This window comes from Doryrhamphus excisus, linkage group LG1 (assembly GCF_037039965.1).
Source record: "Doryrhamphus excisus strain RoL-2023G ecotype Guam linkage group LG1, RoL_Dexc_Guam_v1.1, whole genome shotgun sequence".
In the NCBI taxonomy this organism is placed as follows: Eukaryota; Metazoa; Chordata; class Actinopteri; order Syngnathiformes; family Syngnathidae; genus Doryrhamphus; species Doryrhamphus excisus.
The window spans coordinates 9,762,737-9,782,473 of record NC_136357.1 but is presented as its reverse complement, the minus strand read 5'-3'; the positions used below and the strand labels follow the sequence as shown (position 1 = coordinate 9,782,473).

At 41.1% G+C, this 19,737-nt stretch overlaps 1 protein-coding gene across 4 annotated transcripts; it reads right to left on the bottom strand.

The window, feature by feature from the left end:
- Positions 1-680: 680 nt before the first annotated feature.
- fam107b (family with sequence similarity 107 member B) lies at positions 681-18,502 on the bottom strand. 4 transcript variants are annotated; one of them, XM_058076084.2, is made up of 4 exons: positions 18,331-18,502; positions 5,914-6,052; positions 2,133-2,289; positions 681-1,533 (listed from the first exon to the last, which is right to left on the bottom strand). In XM_058076084.2, the coding sequence occupies exons 2-4, from the start codon at positions 6,039-6,041 to the stop codon at positions 1,414-1,416; spliced, it is 405 nt and encodes a 134-aa protein (XP_057932067.1). In that variant the 5' UTR covers positions 6,042-6,052; positions 18,331-18,502; the 3' UTR covers positions 681-1,413. The 4 variants fall into 4 exon arrangements, with proteins under 4 accessions (XP_057932067.1, XP_057932066.1, XP_057932064.1 ...); XM_058076083.2 differs by having other exon boundaries at positions 5,914-6,085; positions 18,331-18,500; XM_058076081.2 differs by lacking the exon at positions 18,331-18,502 and adding an exon at positions 6,958-7,125 and having other exon boundaries at positions 5,914-6,085.
- Positions 18,503-19,737: the final 1,235 nt, after the last annotated feature.

Genomic DNA, 19,737 nt, shown 5'->3' with positions numbered 1-19,737 from the left:
ATGAAAAAATGCAGTTTTAGTAACATTCTTAATGTGCTTTTGAAAGGATTGAGTTGAATTGAATATCATACCAAGATTTTTTACTGAGTCACTTTGGCTGATGCTTTCTCTACAAGACATCACTTGTTTAATATCAATGAGACATGCCCTGAGATTAGAGCAGTCCCGTGGGTCAGTTAGCTTTAATGGCACATACAGCTGAGTGTTGTTGGCTTAACAGTGAAGGCTAATCTTGTTTGTGAATGATGTCGCTTAGCAGCAGAATGTAAATATTGAACTTAAGAGGGCCAAGCTCTTGAACTTAAGAGGGACAAGCGAAGGCCAAGCACTGATCCTTGTGGTCTGGTGCAAAATGGAGGCGGTGGGTCCAGTCTTCTACAACCTCAACAGTCCACTTGCAATCGGTTAAATGCCCTGAGAATACTACAATGACCTGGATGACTGAGAATATGTTTACTATATAGCATATAGTGTATTATATGGCATAGGTTTTATGCTATATAACATGTATCGCTAATGAAATGGTTGGCAGGATGGGAAAACTTGAAAAATGAGAAAAACATGGAAGCCAACCAGCATCAACTAAAAAGGCTCCACTGGATATATCCTTTAACAGACGTATAGTACACCAACACACACTCTCTACGAAGTCCTTTTACTAAAAAGCAACCAAAAACAACTTTATTTAACACTTTTATTCATACAAAACAGGATGTATAAAGAAAAGAAAAATCATTCTCATGCCTGGGGAGTTATATTGCTCCAAATTGCATTAGCTGAGAAAGTGGCATGTTTAGAAATTAAAAAAAACAAACTTACACTCCCTTTGTCCTGTTCTGGCTTCAACACCGATGCCATAAAACAAAAATACATAACTAAAAGTGTCCCCTTTGCAAGTCCTCTATAAATGGGCTAAAAGCTAAAACATAAATAACAAAAAACACATTTTGTTTGGCTTTTTACAAATTACACAGCTTTTGAGAGTCCATCCAGTGTCCACTTTTCCTTCTATGATTAGTAGGTTAAACAAAACCGAAACAATAACAATACTGACACAATAACAATAGAGAGAAATGACAGCTTGGTGTGGAGAAAGGCGTGAAACAGACGGAAAATGTGTGTGGTTCTCCATTGGAGGTCATCAGCTGGCCTGAATAGGGATGTAACATGTGAGTCTCTCCAGCAGGGGGTGCTGTGTGCTGCTGCGACTAGTGCAGGTGCTCCGTGGTGGGCAGACATGGGGGTCTTTAGCCAGCAAGTCTCTTGCCTGACTGAGAAGGAACAGCTAGGTTGGGAAAAAGGCGGGCAGTTCACCTCAGATCACGGTCAGGTCAACACACGTACTCTCGCTTGTACACACGCACACACACACACACTCGTGACGTGTTAGTGCCAGTGACTGCTTGTTGAATTTTAGGTGGTTCTTTCTTCGCCATCTGTCTCCTGCTTGGTCCTGCGAAGGTTGCTCTTCATTTTCACAAACTCAGGAGTGTTCTCTTGTTCCTCCTCGTTTTTCTGTTGTTCCAGTTCCAGCTGAAGAAACAAACAAGGTGGAAATTGCCATGACAGTCCAAGGGAAGCTGAGCTACACAATTCAACTAGGGGTGTCTTGGAATAGTCGAGTCTTTTTCAGCTGTCAAGTTCACATTAAAAATATAATGTTATTTCTAGGGATGCTCCTGAGCAAACATTTTAAATGCCTTTGTTTTTCTTATAGCCTTTTGATATTCAACAGCCTAATTTGTGTTCATTGAGAATTTTAAATAATGTGTAAACAGAGGACCTATACTTACCATACATTAATAAAATCGGCCATTGGTGACTGGCACAATCCAAAAGCTGAGGTGGACAGTCAACATTGACTGACTTATTGGGCTTAAACTGACTACTAAAAATCATCAGTGTGCAAGCACAGTGCAGCATTTCACTCGTACATGTGCCTTAAAATAAGCAGTTAACTCTTAGTTAACTCTAACATTAGTAATACGTGGCATTTTTCTTTTAAAGGTCTTACACACAGCATAAACCATTTGAGGAAATACCGTAATCACGTTTAACCACAAAACAGGACTCTAAAAATATGTTTGAAAACCATGAGTGAAATTGCGCCTGTACGTGATTAAAGCCTTTACCTGCTCCAGTTTCTGTTGTCTTTTCATGAGCTCTATCTCCAAGTCGCTCCTTTTCTTATGTGCCTCTTGCTCCTCCTTCTGAGCCTTAAGGACTTGCTCCCGCTTCCTTTTCTCCAGAACCTTCTGTAGTTCGGGTTTGTTCTGAGGAGCCAGGCCCCTGTACAGAATGAAAGCAATGACAACAGTCTGTTACCAGCGTGAAACTAAAGGAAACAAGGCATGATTCAGACAGGGCTGGTTCGCATGGATCAATGTATAACAGATGTGTGACATCATTCTGCTTTGACATGTATCCCCAGCGTTCTGGATTAATCATAAACCATGTCATGTTTTGAAAAGTATGGACTCCAAGCCAATCACACAGTTTGGGACAAATTTTACGGTCTGTGGGGAAGATCACTGCCATAACTGGAACAGACCTCGGGGAAAGTAGGATGAAATCATAGTCTGCGTGGTATTTTTCCAAGTCCTTCCCATACAGTAGTGCACATTTCTGTGCATCTTCACTTGAAGGAGAAGGGTAGAGGGATGCAGGGGTCCAAACTCTGTTTCCCAAGGTGAAATACATAATCCTTTCAAGCACCGTCAACATGCTATATTTTATCTAGTACACTGGCCACATTAAATTAGCTCACACATCTAGGGGCGAACAAAGTGTGTTTCTTGACACACATCCGATTTGCTCAGATTTTAAAACAAATTTTCCCAAATAGAACAATAATGAAAATGAAAATCTATTCCAGTGTAAAACTGTGGCCACCAAAAAACTGCAAAGGCAACATTTTTATACAACTATGACTTTTTGCAGTGTTTCATAAAAAAAAAAATACAAACAGTATTGCTCATATGGTTGACATGGTTGCAGTATCCCAGGGAGGATCACTCAGCTCATGGGGTGTGGGCAGCAAATGTCAAAGACTCATCAGGGACATTTTAGCTATGTGTGTGTGTGCGTGCGCGCATGTGTCTCTCTTGCAGTGATACCAGATGTGATGTCATACTCGAAAACTCCTCCAAGTTAGAAGCCAACAACAATTAAAAGAGCAAGAGCAGTAAGATGGAGGGCAATCAAAATGGATTAGCCTGGAAAGGATCAGTGGGGACACAATGAAGCACCACAACAACACGCAGTGCACCTCCACAAGTGCGCACACGCATGCACACACACGACTGACAAAATGCAAAAGTAGAGGCTACTTGTACCTTTAGGCACAAACCTGAACAAATCACCTCCTTCTACAATAATGTAATTGTGGGCTGCCTTCATGAGTCTGGCGGATTTAATTAAATGTATTACTGAATCCAGCAGATTACATAACTGTGCTCTCACAATGTTCTGAGAAGCTGTGGGAGTTCTTTTGCAGCATGATGTTACTTAAACGAGAAAGAAGAGAGTGGGAGCATGACAAGAGAACACGATTGCTGAACTTGAGCATGGTTTAACTGTTTGCAATGGTTCTGCAAGTTAGGATTTGCTCTGCCGATCCAAGTGGTCAATATCAATTTAGTCTCTGATTTTTGACATGCATTTTGAAGATGTCGTCATTTTTCACATGAGTAAATAACATCTGTGGTGCCATCTATGGACATGCTGCTGTACATGTAAAACAAATATCCTCAAAGTTTCTTAATCGCTATAACATGACAATGAGTGTTTCCAATTTATGGAGTCAAACGTTGGGATTTAATACAAGTGCCACTATGTAGTGTATTTGTCAGAAAAGTAATAGCATATGAAACAGTCGGCTGTTTTGACACATTTGAACCTTCTTCTGTAGAGAGCCTCTTCTGTCCTCATTTTTCTACAGGATTGTAAATACAGGTAGTGGGTTTGTTTTTACCCATGTTGAGACCCATTTTTAAATGCAGAGATCCAAAAACCCCAAAAATTGTGTAAACAAAAACCTGTTATGAAGAGTCTGTCAGAGCGGAGATGGTCAAGGACACAGAAACCAGTAAACATGAGCTTCTAAAAGATGCTCTGGCCACACTCCTCCCCACTGTGGACAAATGTTTCCATAATGGCAACTCTGCATATTGGGAGCAATGTTTGTCAAAAACAAAAATATCTAGCTCTCGACCAGTCTTGACTGAGTCTTAAATTGCTCCATGTGCATGTGTGTATGTGCAGCAAAGCTGTTGGTAACACAGGCAGAGAAAGGCCCTCAGCTGTGACTGTTTTGTAATCTTGATTACATAACATGCTTTTTTTTTTGCCTTTTCATGCAACCATCTATCCATCCATGCATCCAGTACCTCCACTTACCCCCACCACTCTCATCATGACTAATCTGCTAAGCGAATACCCAATCAAAATAAAGCATCCCACCAGTGAACCTGCTATATTCCTCATACACACATCAGATATATAATGTCAGTACCTTACATGTACTGTGTTCCTTCATGAAAAATGTATTGTTGATGTGATTTCTATCACTGTGATTTTTTTCATCCTCTATTTCCATCTCTATAGCATCACCTCATGCTTCAGCCTGTTTACAACATGGCTACTGTGATGTAACAGCTGTTAGTGGTTATTTATAGCTCTGACAAAAAGATGCCGCAGCTCTATTCGTTGACTTGAGATGATGCACTGACCACATGACCTGCTTGGCTTTGCGCCGCTGATCTATGCGACCTTTGCATAACACATTTGTGACACACTAATGGACATGAGGCTTTTATGTAATAGCTGCTATGCAGGATTCATGGCCTGAGTTTTACATAATAATGCTGCTGGAAGTTGGATGCCATGCTTGAGTCCCACACACACCCACATACTCCTTCAAAGGGTAGCAGCATCGCTCCGCCCCAGTCTGCCTGAGAAGGACCACCAAGGCAACCAAGGACATCTCATGAGTATTGCATTAACTCAGCCTCCATCAATGGAGGTCACACCCAGATAGAAGACGTCAGGATGGGGGGTGCCCTCTGGAGTGCCTCTCCATTGCGTGACAAGCATTCCAAATACCCTCAAATCACAGAGTATGATTTGAATATGCCTCTGAATTCACACTAAACTCTAAATTGAACCCTTGCTCAGTGAGCATCCAAGGAGTAACTTTAGAGGCTTGTTTTTCTTTTCTTGTTTTGTTTTCATCATGACGTCTTTGTGGTGCCACTTCGGATTTTCAGATTATTTTACAGATTTTTTAAGTTTAAAAGAACTAAAAAAAAAATCTACATTTTTCACAATTACGAATTAAACTAAATAAAAATGTCATATGCTTTCGTTCAGCCTGAATACTAAACGCTCAGTTACTGATCAGTATAAGCCGATCTCTATTTTAAAAATCCTGTGATCGGCATATGCTTACCAATGCCTTTCAGTGCAAATCCCAAAAACCTGTGGCTCGCAGCGACCCTTTTGTGGAGTGTAGTGTCTTGCCGTGACTAACGTTTTGAGCACATCCTCTCCCACTTTCCTTTAAAACAAAAACAATCCTGTGTGCCGTGTGCAATCAAACTGCTAACACATGCCACGAAAACAATCTAGCGGGAGTAGCACGTTAAAAAGCTTTACTATGGCATTTGAACACCACTTGATGTACTATATATTATGGGTTTTGTCAGCTACCGCATCTTATAATCTAAGATAATAATCCCCAAAATAATTCAATTCATTGGACGAGAGCAGCCTTTCTCCACAGTGGAAGACACCGTGTTCGCCAAAGTCTCCTTAAAGGTGTTTCATCCTCTGTAAGTTTCATGAGTGAAACATCGTAGGTCTACCAGTGACCTCGAAGTTTCCAAGATGTGACAAAAGGCTCGTTTTACTGACCTCTTCTGGTTCATGAGCAGCTCCCGGTGCAGGTCCTGGTGGTTCCGAGAGTTCTTGACCGGGTTGATCAACTTCTTAGGTTTGATAAGCTCATCACAGTCTTCTCCTAGATAGTCTGGCTCGGCCATGACACTCCTCCCTGGTGACAGCGACAGACCAAGGTCACGCGAATCTGAACCAGACAAGACAGACATTTAAATATGAGTGGCAATGGAAGCATGAGAAGAGAATTTTGTTCCTGACAATCACCGGACAGTTCATTAGGTACACTTGCACAAACAAATGAGATCCAAAACAAGACATGATGTGAAAGTTTGGCTTTACAAAGATAATACTCTGTCAGAGGAATTCATTTTACAAAATGTTTACTACTGTGCATCAACATCTCTGGTAATTGCGGTAAGCGAACTAATAAAACCAATCACTTTAGGTATACATAATATTTTGGCTGGTGAACGTTTATTCCCTCTACACTTCATGAAGTCATCCTTTGGGTTGTGTTCAAAGGTTGTGAATGGCCTCTTAAGTGATGGATGTACTTGTTACATAATCGTCCCCACATGGAAGAGTCAGATGGAAAAAAAAACCCACATGCAAAAACAATGAAAACAGACACATACTCTTATTATCTTGTTTGCTGCAAATTTGCATGATTAGACATAGTATGAGGAAATAATTTCAATAGTCAACGTCAAATCAGTAATGCTGTAGGAGATCGGCATGAATTTACACATACTGTCAACATGTTTAACAGTATTTTCAATTTATAACCACACTGAGCAACTGTATGTCCATTTACCAGACTTTGGCCCCTTCTTTCAAAGCTTACAACCGTATGTTTAAACAACAATAACACCTAAGGTAACTCAGAAAATGAAGGACCATTTAAACATGAACACAGAAAAATTGGTGAGTGAAAATCCTCAATCCAATCAGGCAGACAATAATAAACAACTGAAACAGTCAATGTAAAACAATAAAAAAAAACTAGCGCTTCAGACCAATGGAACAGTTCAAAAGTGTGAAATTATGTTATAAACTCACCCTGCAGATGAGGAAAGACGGGGTACCTGAACATCATTGCCATGGCTTCTCTTTTGGTATGATAATCAATGAATATGCGATTAAAACTTGTCGTTTTTAATCAGAGCGTTGCACAGGGGACCTGCGTTGTCCTGCACAGCTGTGTGCTACGAAGCAGAGCTCGTCTTTTATAGTTAGACACTCGCACACACTCTCTCTCTCTGCTGCACCCCTTGCATCCACCTCATCCGACTCATGTTCAACATACAGTGATTTGGAGCACCTCTAGCATCCCCCTTATCCCGCTCATGTTCAACATACAGAGCTTTAAAATAAAATTCCAATATTTGTGACAGTATCTCGATAATGATCTTTCAAATAGTGTTTTCTATGTTACGCTTGTGTGTAATATACTAAAATATTTAGAATTGCTTCTTATGCTGTGTGAAAAAAATGCCTATTTTCAACATGGTCAACACCAGTGTTTACACCAAACATAGTATACAACATGTGCTGCAGTCCAACGAGGTGGGGTGGCTTGCTTCCTAAAAATCAAAACAAGGCGTGTTGATGAAATGCAACCAAAGCCCCACTAGAGGTCGACATCCTTGCAGTGGCAATCATGACAGTTACATAACAAAGCTGCCAGAGAAAGACATGGTGTGGCTGGTTGATTTCAGCAGGAGACATCCACAAGGGATGCTTGATGATGATCATATGCAGCCATAATTCTGGGTTAATCCCCTCTGATGTCTCATTAGGATCACTTTCATCAAAACAAATTTACATGATTCCAAACCAATCAGAGATGCATTTGCTCAGGGGTGTCAAACTCAAATCGGCCAAAACAAAAGCCTACTTTAGGTTGTGGGCCAAACTGGACACTGCCCTCATCCCACCCACAACTTTGTGTCGTTATTATATATCCTGAAATGTTCAACCCTTGTATATATCTGCATATTGAAAGTATTAGAAACCTTCTTGTCCTTTTAACTTTTGTTACCCCATCAAGTGCAGTAATGAGCCTTTAAAACTAAAATAACTCTAACCTGCAGAAGAGATACACTGAATTGAAATAAGCCCAAAAGACAGCAATATCACGAAGAAAATCAAAAGGTGATGAATCGCCTCAGCGATAGTATGTAGGGACGTGTGTAGATAAGCTTGTGGTTGTAAATGGGGGCATCCATGCTGTGCACATCAAAGGTGGGTTTTGTTCATGCCAGTAGCAGGGGGTGGAGGGACTCAAAGACTGGCAGTGTTGTCAAAGTGTCCGTTAGCTTAACACATGTGCTCCGACTTCCTGCATGGCCCCAGGGAGAGGGGAAGTGACATAGGGAGTTCAAAGGGGTCTCGCAACCTCAAATTGGAGCCCTGTCTTACCACTGCTGGCGTTAAATATTGTATTTAACTTCCAGTTAAACTCATACAGACATCATCTGTTCAAAGTCCAACACCTTAAAACACATGTGGCAAACTCAGGTCCGTGGGCCAAATCTAGCCAATGCTGCAATTTTATCCGGCCCGCAGAACTGTTTGGAAAATAACATTGAGTCTGCCCACCTCACGTACTTTATCACACGACATTACAGCGATCGAGCAAGTAAGCAAATCCCACCCATATGAACTCCTCTGGCATTTTCATTTTTAAAAATTGATAAAATATTGTATATAGCACCAATGTTACTGTATCATAATCCCATAAAAAGGCACAAGATATGCAAAAGTGCTCATTTTAACTAAAGCAAAACAGGAGTAATGCGGTCAATGTACTGAATTGTCGTGGTGAGGCGGGATCTGAGCTGGAAGGCAAAGCTCTCAACTTGCTGGTCAATCTATGTTCCCACCCTCACCTAGCCATCGTGGATACGAGCAGCCAAAATTCGTTTCCTCCGTAGGGTGGCTGGACTCACCCTAAGAGATAGGGTGAGGACCTCAGTCATCCCAGAGGGGCTCAGAGTAGAACTGCTGCTCCTTGACATCGAGAGGAGCCAGTTGGGGGGAGAAGGCCCTGGGACAGACCTAGGACACGCTGAAGGGATTTTGTCTCACAGCTGGCCTGGGTACGCCTTGGTGTCCTACAGGTGGAACTGGAAGAAGTGGTCAGAGACCAGGAAGTCTGGGCTTCCGTACTGAGACTGCTGCCCCTGAGATTCTGACCAAGATAAGCAGAGGAATGGATGGATGGATGTAAGTCATTACTTGGCACTTGATACATAAAGACCCATTATATTTTCAATATAAACACCTCTTTAGGGCCTTTGTGTTCTCCCAGTGCACTGTTTTGGGAAACACTTTTCTTCCAGGAATCCCATTACAGCAGCTTTGTTTATTACTCTTGGGAACGAACACACCCTCCGATAACAGTCAGGGCACAGGGAACACAATAAAATAATGAGCCCCCAAAACCCTTAAGTCTTTGAAAAGTATCCAGGAGGAAAAAAAACCCAGCATGTATAAGGATACTAAATAAAAAGCGTTCAGGCATATAATGAGAATAAAGTTGGAAGAAAAGGAGTAAAAGTGGGTCAGACAGTCACAGGAGCAGAGAGAAGTGAAAAGGGGAGTTGGCCGAAGAGAGCTTTCCACTGTTTACTTCACTCTTTCCTTGCCATTCATGTGGCCTAACATGTTATGAATTATCATAAGATAAAAGAAAATGTCCAGAGACAAAGCATCATATTTCACTTTACATTAATGCATTTTTAAGAAAAAGCAAGAAATTAACCAGTAACTTCAATGGAAAAAAAGATGCAATTTTGAGTTCCGAATGCTGAAGTGCAAATATGCAGGGATTTACAGCGCGATGTTGGTTTCTTTAAAAAAAAAAAACTTTAACAGTTTGGCTTTACTTAACTCTACTTTACTCTTTCTGAAATACTTCTCTTATTTACCTGCCAAATAAGATATTTTACATCACAAAAGGCAGCACTATATATTACAATATGGATTTAGGTCATATCTCCCATCCCTAATGGTGGTTTAGTTCACCATCTGACCCTTCTTTCGTGTGTTGGATAGTGACAGTGCAGGTCTGTGAGAGCTGGGTGCAACTGACCACGCCCATTGTCATCAACACACCAGGATGTTTTTTCCACAGCACAAAGCAGGAAAGCATATAGGGGTCATGTGTGCAAAACAGAAATGTCGGCACCGTGATGGTTGTGTGGCCTTTTTATTATGAGCCCTAAAAGATTTAGAGTGGGTATTGTCCTCATTCTGTTAATATAGAACCCACTTGTGTGTTTACATGTAACCTCATTGTCCCTTTTGTGTCATCGTGTACACTCCATTTTCTTGTCTATTCCACTGACAGATGGGAGGTCCACCCCTCAGGGGAAATTGCATCATCAGTACCCCTGAAGCAACCCCCACACCCCGTTCTCACTCTCACTTGTCTCAGAGACTCACACGCATACCATTTACAAGCTGAACAAATCTGGCGAAGCGCTCGGCAGCCTGTCTGTTAATGAAGCAGCCATTCAGCCACAAACAGGAGCAATCCTAATTAAAGCATACAGATAGGCCTAATTGAGAGCTGTAGGGTGTGTGCGTGTGAGAGACAGAGAGCGAGAGAGACAGAAGTGTGACAGAAAAACGCATGAGACCTCGGGGGCCTTGTGATGACGATCACTTCCTGTACAGGCCAAGAGTAAGAACGTGTCCATTCACAAAGCTTACAATCATGACGACGCACATAAATCCCAGCAGGAAAGTGCAGTGACGTACTTAACTAAATTTCCCAACAATGGCACCAAATATTATTCAGTGGCTCATAAATAAACCCAAGCTACACTCATGCACTACGTGTTAGCAGTCCAGCAGAATACGCACAGAAATGTGTGTACTTCAACTGCCCCCCAGGACAAAAAAATGGTCTGCCAATGCATGCAAAGACAGAAGGAGCCAATTAGATAAGAAAAAAACAGGCACACACAAGTACAAGTGTGTTTTTACACAATGAAATCTAGCTTCTAAGAAGGCCTACTCTAAATCAAAGAATAACTGACACGCCAACCTTGGAAGTCAGGGGAACGCCACCCCACTCACTTTGTCTGCGTTATCAGTTTGTATAGCATTGGATAGTATTTGTTGTGGTTAATTCAAAATGGTCGCACATCAAACTTTACATTCCACACAGACTTGACAGCAGGCTGTTTAGTCAGGACCACTTTTTTCATATACTGTAAATTATATATGATTGAAACAGTATACATTTGGCCTATGATAGAGACTTAATTGTATAGCGACAATGACAATACATGTTGACAATACAACCTTGTCTTAGAAAAAGGACGAAACCTTCAAGCTGTTATCAAATTGTTATAGAATAATTTACAGTATATGCCAAACAATATATCATGATATATATTGATATCGCAATAGGCTGCTGTACATCGGAATATGGATTTCAACTAGTATGTCCCTACAGTATTTCCTACATGATAATAACATTCTCATTGACTTTCTGTAACCAGTTCTATAACACCCTGTTTATGCCACAAACAAGTTCACAGTGTGATCTGTAGAGTACATAGTCTCTCAACACTCACTATATGTTGCCATACTAAGAATATGTTGCATCGTGAAATTTTCACACAGACACACACACTAAGTCGGTAGTATTTGTGCGTTTGAAGCCTTGCTGGGACACACACTCCTCTCCCACAATGTGATGTCACCAGGGATACACTATGGGAATTTACAACCAGGGTTGTAGGGTCATAAAACCGATGTGCACCCATGCAAGAACACAAAACCAGCATAATGCCACAGATTGTGTATCTATTATGTGAGACAGGCCCATGCTTTAAGTATGCTGAGAGGTGTGTTAGATATCACAGGGGCAGAATGTTCCACCACACAAGATTGGCTGGCCTACATAGCTTTGTGGTCTCAGTCAGGCACTCTTTGAGGATTCATTATTGGTGTTGACTAAAAGGGTACATAATAAGCCTATTTTTCAGCACTTTGTATTGAGCTGTGGACTCCTATAGAGCAGCTACACACAATAACCCACACAGAAAGCTTTCTAAATCTGACAGAATTTGCACCTCTTCCTGCTATATTTCCTTGGATTTCCAAAACAATTTATTCCACCAACTACCCGCTGACGTTCACGCCCACTTCGCTGTGATTGGTCACACCCAAGCGCTCGCTAGGACTTCCGGACTATTGGCGAACCCCACTTTCTCTGTCCCATGAGTATCGGTAGAGGTGTCCAAAAATTAAATCCACCTGTCTCAGTCCGTGGCAATCTTCTTGGTTTGCCACACACTCTTCTGGCACCATTCTTCGATGTCATCAAGCCATTCACTCTTGGGTCTGCCATGCTTGTTGTTTCATTGGTCTACAGTAGGTATGGTAAATCCTGTCTATAGTTATATGAACGACATGCTTGTTTTTGATATCATGCTTAACAGAAATCTCAATATTTTAAAAAGTATCGCAATATCGCCCACCCTGACAGTTTGTACTATGTTATTATTTTTGCTGTCTTTGATATTCACCATCTAATTCTCAACATTATAATTGTTGTTGGTGATATCCCAACCAAAATGAATCATCACTGCAATAAGATCTCTTGCCATTGAAAGTAACAGCATGCTTCATGACAATAATGCAATTAAAAATACAGTACTAGTTTCTTCTAGTGTTACTTTGACACATTGCACGATCGCGATGACCATAAAAACGATGATGCAGAGGGAAATATATTGGCAAGAATTAAATGCAAGACAAACAGTTAATATATAATGTAATATAATGGTACAGAGGGCTGTGCATTGCATCACACAAGACCTCCAAAATCTTGCTTGACTTCAGGATATCTAGTGAGACTTCAGCATTTCAAGTAACTCGTCCCTTCTGTTCAGAACAGCATTGCTACTAGGACAATAAAAGAACAGAAGGTACACTATACAGTGAAGTACTAACTACAACTATTTTTTTAACCACATAGGTTACAACTGCTTCACGCTCTTGTCACTTGTCCAGAGCGCCTGGAGCAGATAACAGAATGAATGGGAGTGATTGAAAAGGCCGACACACTATGTTGAGTCATCCTATGAGAATGTGATGAATCTGCAAAGTGATTATCACACATGCACATGCTTAGACAAATAAATGGCGATCCAGTCAAATCGTGTGCTGCTTCGAGGACTGGGACATGTAGTTACATGCGCCGTGCACTTTTCCTTTTGAAAATTAAATCCCAAATGCTTATTCAAAGCAAATTCTGAACACATGTTGACTGAAGGTGGGGGCAAATGGAGTGGTTTGGGTACAATGTGGGGGTCACACCTGTCAACCCCAACGGCTGGTCTATACGCCCCTTCACAGCTGAGAGTGACACATGTTCCTATATGTACATATTAAGTCCTGGTGGGAACAGGTGGCCCCTACGTCCACAGAAGTGGCTTGCTAGACAGTCACAAGCAAACTATAGTTATAGCAAAACTGTAGTTTGCTTAAAATGTTTGCAGAGGTTGAGATTCCGTTCATCCGTACATCCGCAAATTGTCCAATGATATATTGCATCTATAAATATGGATTTTTTTTAAATTGAATGTAAAAAAAAAACGGAAAATGTGGATGTTGGGAAACAACAGATTCAATAGGGATCTAAAAGATCTCTCCACCGCTCAAAAGCCACTATACTCTACTTTCACTTCTCTTTGATAAGTTTGGTTTGTGGCTACGTTCTCTTCTACGGTTTTGCCTACCCACTGAGTACCAACAGGTAGAACAGGGTACAAGTTCCATGACCACTAACAGTCATTTCTCTGGGACTGCTAGTGTGTGTGTAATTCTGAAAAATATTTTTTTTCATCTATTCTTTGTAAATGAGTCCATGACAGACTGGCTTTAAGAATGATGTCATAAAAAAGACCAGGCTTTGTTATGGATGTGCTGTTGACTGCATTTTTAGGTTGAAAGCTTTGTGGTACTGTGCCCCCCACAACTCCAAAAAAAAAAATCAAGGGGAGTCACGCCCCTCCTCTCCATCCACTGGTTGAGCCCAGCAGGGAGCACATATCTCATTGGCTGTCAGGCACACTGAGGAGGATTTGGGTGGTTCTCCTTTGTTTACGTGTTAGCAGGGAAAACCCAATAACAACTGTTACCTTGGGCAACCAGACGATCTACAGTTATCCAGACAGGAAACAGCATTGCAGGAGCAACAGACACTCAAGTATATAAAAGTACACAGACGGCATGAAGAGTCTTTGTTCCGCCTGACTCTTTGCATGAACATCATCATGGCACTAAATATGTTGTCAGTATGCATATCTAAGTTAGAGTCCGTGGTTTAATTCTCCAATACTTTACAGTCATACTGAAGTGGATTTCACTCTGTAAGAGTAGGAAGTGGCTGTTCCGCCATGGGTGTATGTTCCTACTTATGTTTACAATAAGATCATACATCTTGATACTGGCTAACAAAGTACTTAACCTGATTCACGCAGCCAAGACTCTCAATCTCTATACTTCACTCTAACAGGCTGGAAAGGAGCATGGACATTTCGCGTCCCTGTGTCATCCATTCTCCAGAACTCTGCAAAGCGGCCCACACACTAATGGATCCATATTGTGATTGAAGGTTCACATCGTAAGAAAAATCAATGGGGTACTTTGTGAAAGGCAGTCTCAATAGGTGTGTGTTTTATCCTTTATATCAAATGCTTATCTTATCTAATTTATGAGTAGCTCAACACAACAGTGCCAGACAAACACAAGCCTTTGCATGTCTGACTTTTTATATGGCGCCCAGCACGCACACACCACCGTGGAAAGTCAATATCTGAATCGTGACATTTAAAGCCACAGTACAATGTAAAATGAGCCTTTGTCCTGTTGCATCATATTTGTCTACTATACATCATACTTTGTTTAGTGGTGGTGGGGGAAGTGTAGAAAAAGATTATAAAGGACAAAACAGCCTACCATAAGATTCTCAGAAGATTGAAAACAAATAATTTTTATAAATGGGTTTAAGTGGAAGTGATGTAATGCTAATCCAAATGATCCATGGCATTTTTATGTATAATAAACATCTACTTGTGCCACAATAAAACGTTCATTATACAAGTAGGCCGCACCAGTCTTTGATTCAGGGGTCACAAAAGTGTCTTTGATTAGATATTTCTTCCACATCAAATCCAATTTAGTGTGCAACAGCATTCACATAGAAAAGAACCTTCATCAGTGCCATTAATCCATTCAAGAAGGTCCAACTCAAACCCAATGCATTTTCCCCATAAAAAAAATACTGTAAATTCATCTAATCTGCTCTGGACATCCAAAAGTGTGTTTCTTTGTTCTTTATTCAAGTCTATGTGTGCCATTTTCAGTTCAGTGACAGTTCCTATGAGTCTTAACTGAGAACATTCAGATAAGTTCAAGCAGTGTTTCCACCAAGCAGTGGTCACATGGTCAGTAAAACAAATACTTTTTTTACTTGTTATTGTGTATACAGCCCCAACATGGACTAGTGGGACAAAGTCGCCCCGGCTGTGGTCCAACTTGGGAGACAGTAACAAAGCTGGGAGTGATGACACCTGTGTGAATGGGAATAGTGGAAAGCTGGGACCAGCATGTGGCATTTAACACTCAAGACCCATCTCTCCTGAACATTTGCACTCAACGCCAATGTCGTTGTTCGGTAAACATTATACACGTCACACACAATTATCAGATTCCTGGATGCCGTGTTTTACTTTGATGGATCTGCTGTGCCAGTTTTGCAGGGTTTTCAGGGCTCGACAATAACGATGTACCGATGGCCCGGGGCAAGTTAAAACAAAATTCGGGCAAGTAAATCCAATCATTAATATTCCCGTCGGGCAATACAGCCAAGAGTTTTTTTTAAAGCGGTTCTTATTGGGTGTTGGTAAAACACGGACTGCGTAATTCCGGTGGTAATTTGCAAACCAATCCTTGCAAATCTTGAAATGGATCAATTAGAATCGTTTATTTAGACCGCGGTCCGTAATCCACAATCCGCGTTTTGCCCACACCCGTTCTTGTTCGCGATCAACCAATCAGCGATCGTTTGACTAGGAAAACATCCATCATGGCGTCCCTGCCAACATAGTCTAATTCTTCAACAACTTCTGAAGGAAAACAGCAAAAAGTGATGAACCAGTGCCTCCTAAACAAGTATTTTATTAGCGGCAGCAAATCAAATGATGGCACAGGTGAGTGAATCACATTGCTGTGACAATTTGAAGTGGTCACAATGAAACACCAGCGATTAGATCCAATACCGAGTGCTGATTTTGCACAAGCTACAAAATCTAGCGCTTCCATTTCTCAGTGGATTTTTCTCACCTTTGCTTCACAAATTATTGTTTGACCATTGAGCATTTTTTCTGGATTAAAAACACTTTACTAGTACACAAATGTTTCATTGTGGTGCACAACTTCTAAATATCACTGCTTACTACGACTACGATGTGTAAGGTAGCATGGCTTGCCATGTTAACATACATCTCCACAATTTTTCAGACATTCCTCCAAATACAATGCATCAGTACTATTATCTGATGAATTATCAGCATATATTGATATATGATATCATTATGGCAGTCTTTTCATTTTACATGGGGCAAGTTCGGGCAAGTAGTTCTCACCTTAAGGATTCCCCATGGGAAAGTCATTTTTGTTTTTAACGTAGAGCCCTGGTTTTGATGTGAAAGGGTCTACATATGGAAAGGAACCCATATCAGCTGGTGCTGCTTTGCCTACCTTGGGAAACCTCACTCACTGACACCTTAAGAGTCTCGCTGGACAGCGAGTTGGCAGTCTGGGCTTTAATCTTGACGGTTTGTGCTTTCAGTCTCATTCTGCCAACGTCGGTTCAGCCATTCCTGTGCTTGAATGTGACGTGACCCGGATGAGAGTGCGTTTTAGGAGGGGTGACTGTAACCGATGCTAGCTAGTGCAGCTGTATGTTGGTAAACACTACACCTTAAGAATCACACTGGACAAGCTTTCAGCTTGATGGTTAGCACTCTCAGCTAGGGAAAATCATACCCCTCTAGATGGATCTGATGTCTGAGATTCCCGTAGTCAAATGCAAGGCCAAACTGCACACATTAAGGCTACAAAGCCCTCTTTGAACTGTGTTAACAACAAGAGCTGAACACAAAACACATAGTCTCAAGGGGAGTAAGTATTGAGGATCAGTGCATTCTGCTGAGTAATACATTTTGTGCCCACAGACGGGACCAGCAGGACTTGAGATAATACCATCAACACACACATGTGGGTTACCCCCTTATGGACACACACCCAAATGCTAAGCCAAATACCTTCATTTTTCTAGGTCAAACACACATTCCCAACTTTAATGATACATCTTGGAGAGATGACCCAGAACCACTAATGGACATGTAGCGCTGTTGAAAATGGAAACGCGGGTACCTCATTCACATATTTAAATTCCTCTCAGAGTGCAGTCATAGTGCAGTTGAGCGCATTCCAGTTGTAACACTGGCCCCACAAAAAAACGTATATGCAGTGACAGCATACACCCTTACGGGAAGAGGGAGGGGTTCAAAGATCAGACAACAGATGTAAATCCTTTAGCAAACTCTACTCTAAATGACTAACACATGTGAAAGCACTTTTCTCCCCCTTTCCGACACACACACACACACACACACACACACACACACTTGCTAGGACAGCTCCTCCAAAGCACAGTTGACACTTCATGGCTGACACCAGCTGTCACTCTCGAACAGGCACACCTGATTACTTGAAAAAGTTGTAAAAAAGGGTCGAGTTTGACTCTTGACCCTCTTTATGCAACTTTTTGTTAAAGTTTGACGAAAAAGTGTGTTGTGGCATGAGGTGTCTTAACTGACCTGTTGCAACACAGAACAACCATGTCAACTGGATGACAGCACCAGTAGTGCAAAAGCTCACCCTTTCATTCATATCCGTCGATTAGCCTTTGATGTTAGCATAATCAAAGTAACAGTATCAGTATCAATACTGCATGAATGAGCCTGCATACAGCTTAATACAGTATGGATGAGCTTGCATACAGTTGACAAAATCTTTCTATTAGAGTACGTTGTTCACATACTAATAAAGAAAACTACACATTTAGTGTCCAAATTGCGAGACAACAAGTGTGTACTTGCTTGCCGCAACAAGACCAACGTGTTTCGTTTACTGTCCCGTGTGCTAACAAAAGGAGAACAAAAGAGTTTCTATTGTGAAATTCCATCCTTCCTTTTTTTTTACTTATTTTCTCGATTCGCACATATATGCTCTGCTAACCTTCAGAAAATTGTTTAAAAACAACCAGACGTTCAATCACAACGGGTCCGCTTTTGTTAGGACGTTCGCACCAGACACACAAACACACCACACACTTACCTCCAAGTCAAGCCACCAAATCGCTTCTTTTTCTTCGAGTTTGTGTCACTTACACGATGCCAAAGTGTTCAAATCTAAAAATGAGCGCATGACACGGTCACTGGTGTGGGTCGAGGTGTGTCTTCGCTTTGCCGCGGCTGCTTTTGGAAACTGGTCAACACTCACACACTCCAACCGGGACCCACAGAAAATGTAAATGTTAGACGAGTGGGAGGAGCCTGGTGACGTCAGAATGCCCTCCTCCTCTTCATTTCCCTTGACACACACGAGTCCTGACTCCTCAAGGGTCTACTGCAGTGGTGTCTATAGGTTTACTTGTGTTTATTTATTTTTTGCAAGAGCTACTTGCACAAAATAATAACTTATTTTTGTAACATTTGTTTGTTTTTATATCTTATTTCAACCCAAAAAACAGAATTTGTACCTGAGCATTAACATAATGCTGGAATACACAACTCACATTTTGTATTTGAAAAGGCATGTTTGTGTATTTTTTTCTTATGACAAAACCTAAATGAGAAGACTGAATGAAAAGCAGGCTTGCGGGTGCCTCGTGTGGTCGTGAGGGGCTCCTTGATGTCTACATAGACCTCTGGTCGACCCCTGGTCTACTGTCAAGGATCAGGGGTGACCAAAAATGAGTGAGTTGGGGCCAACAAAAATAGCCAAACATACATGCGTTCAAGAACAGACAAAATTTTGCACTGAAGCTGCTGATAAAACTTCCCAGATCAATGAGGATGATGAGTCAGAAAGCAAAACGAAAGCACAATTCAACAGAAATGATAACTTAAAGTGGAACTGCACTTACTGCTTTCCCCTCTCTGTGCATTTTAACAGGAGAAAACAACTTAGTATGGGTTAGCTAACAATGCACGTCATTGGGACGTATTTGAAAATTTAAAACTTAACCAAAACTTATTTCTTTGGCACATTGATTTCACATGCGAGACCAGGAGTTTATTATTATTAAAAAAACAAACAAAAAAAACCTTAAACTGTATTATGGAAAGCAGGAAGTGAACAAATGTAACAGTTACTGATTGTAAAAGTACCAGATGGAGGGGTAGGATTTAATAAGCTTTGCTTCTTCCTACTTCTTTTGGACATGTGGAACTGTGAACTGATTATGTGATGCATTCAATTGTAATCTGATGCATGTTCAAATGAAATAATACCATTACCATTATGCTACTTTTGTCAACAACAGCAGCATAGATACAGCAAAAACACTTACATTGTCCTCTCTCATTGGGATTGTTGTGTCTTCCAGCACAAGATATGTGCTGACAGCAAACGACAATCTTAGCGAATGAGTCTTGAATGACGCTGAGAGTAGCAGCTAGCGAGGCGTCATGTTAGTCCGCCTGATAAATATATATTTTTTTGTGTTAGTTGCTACAATAA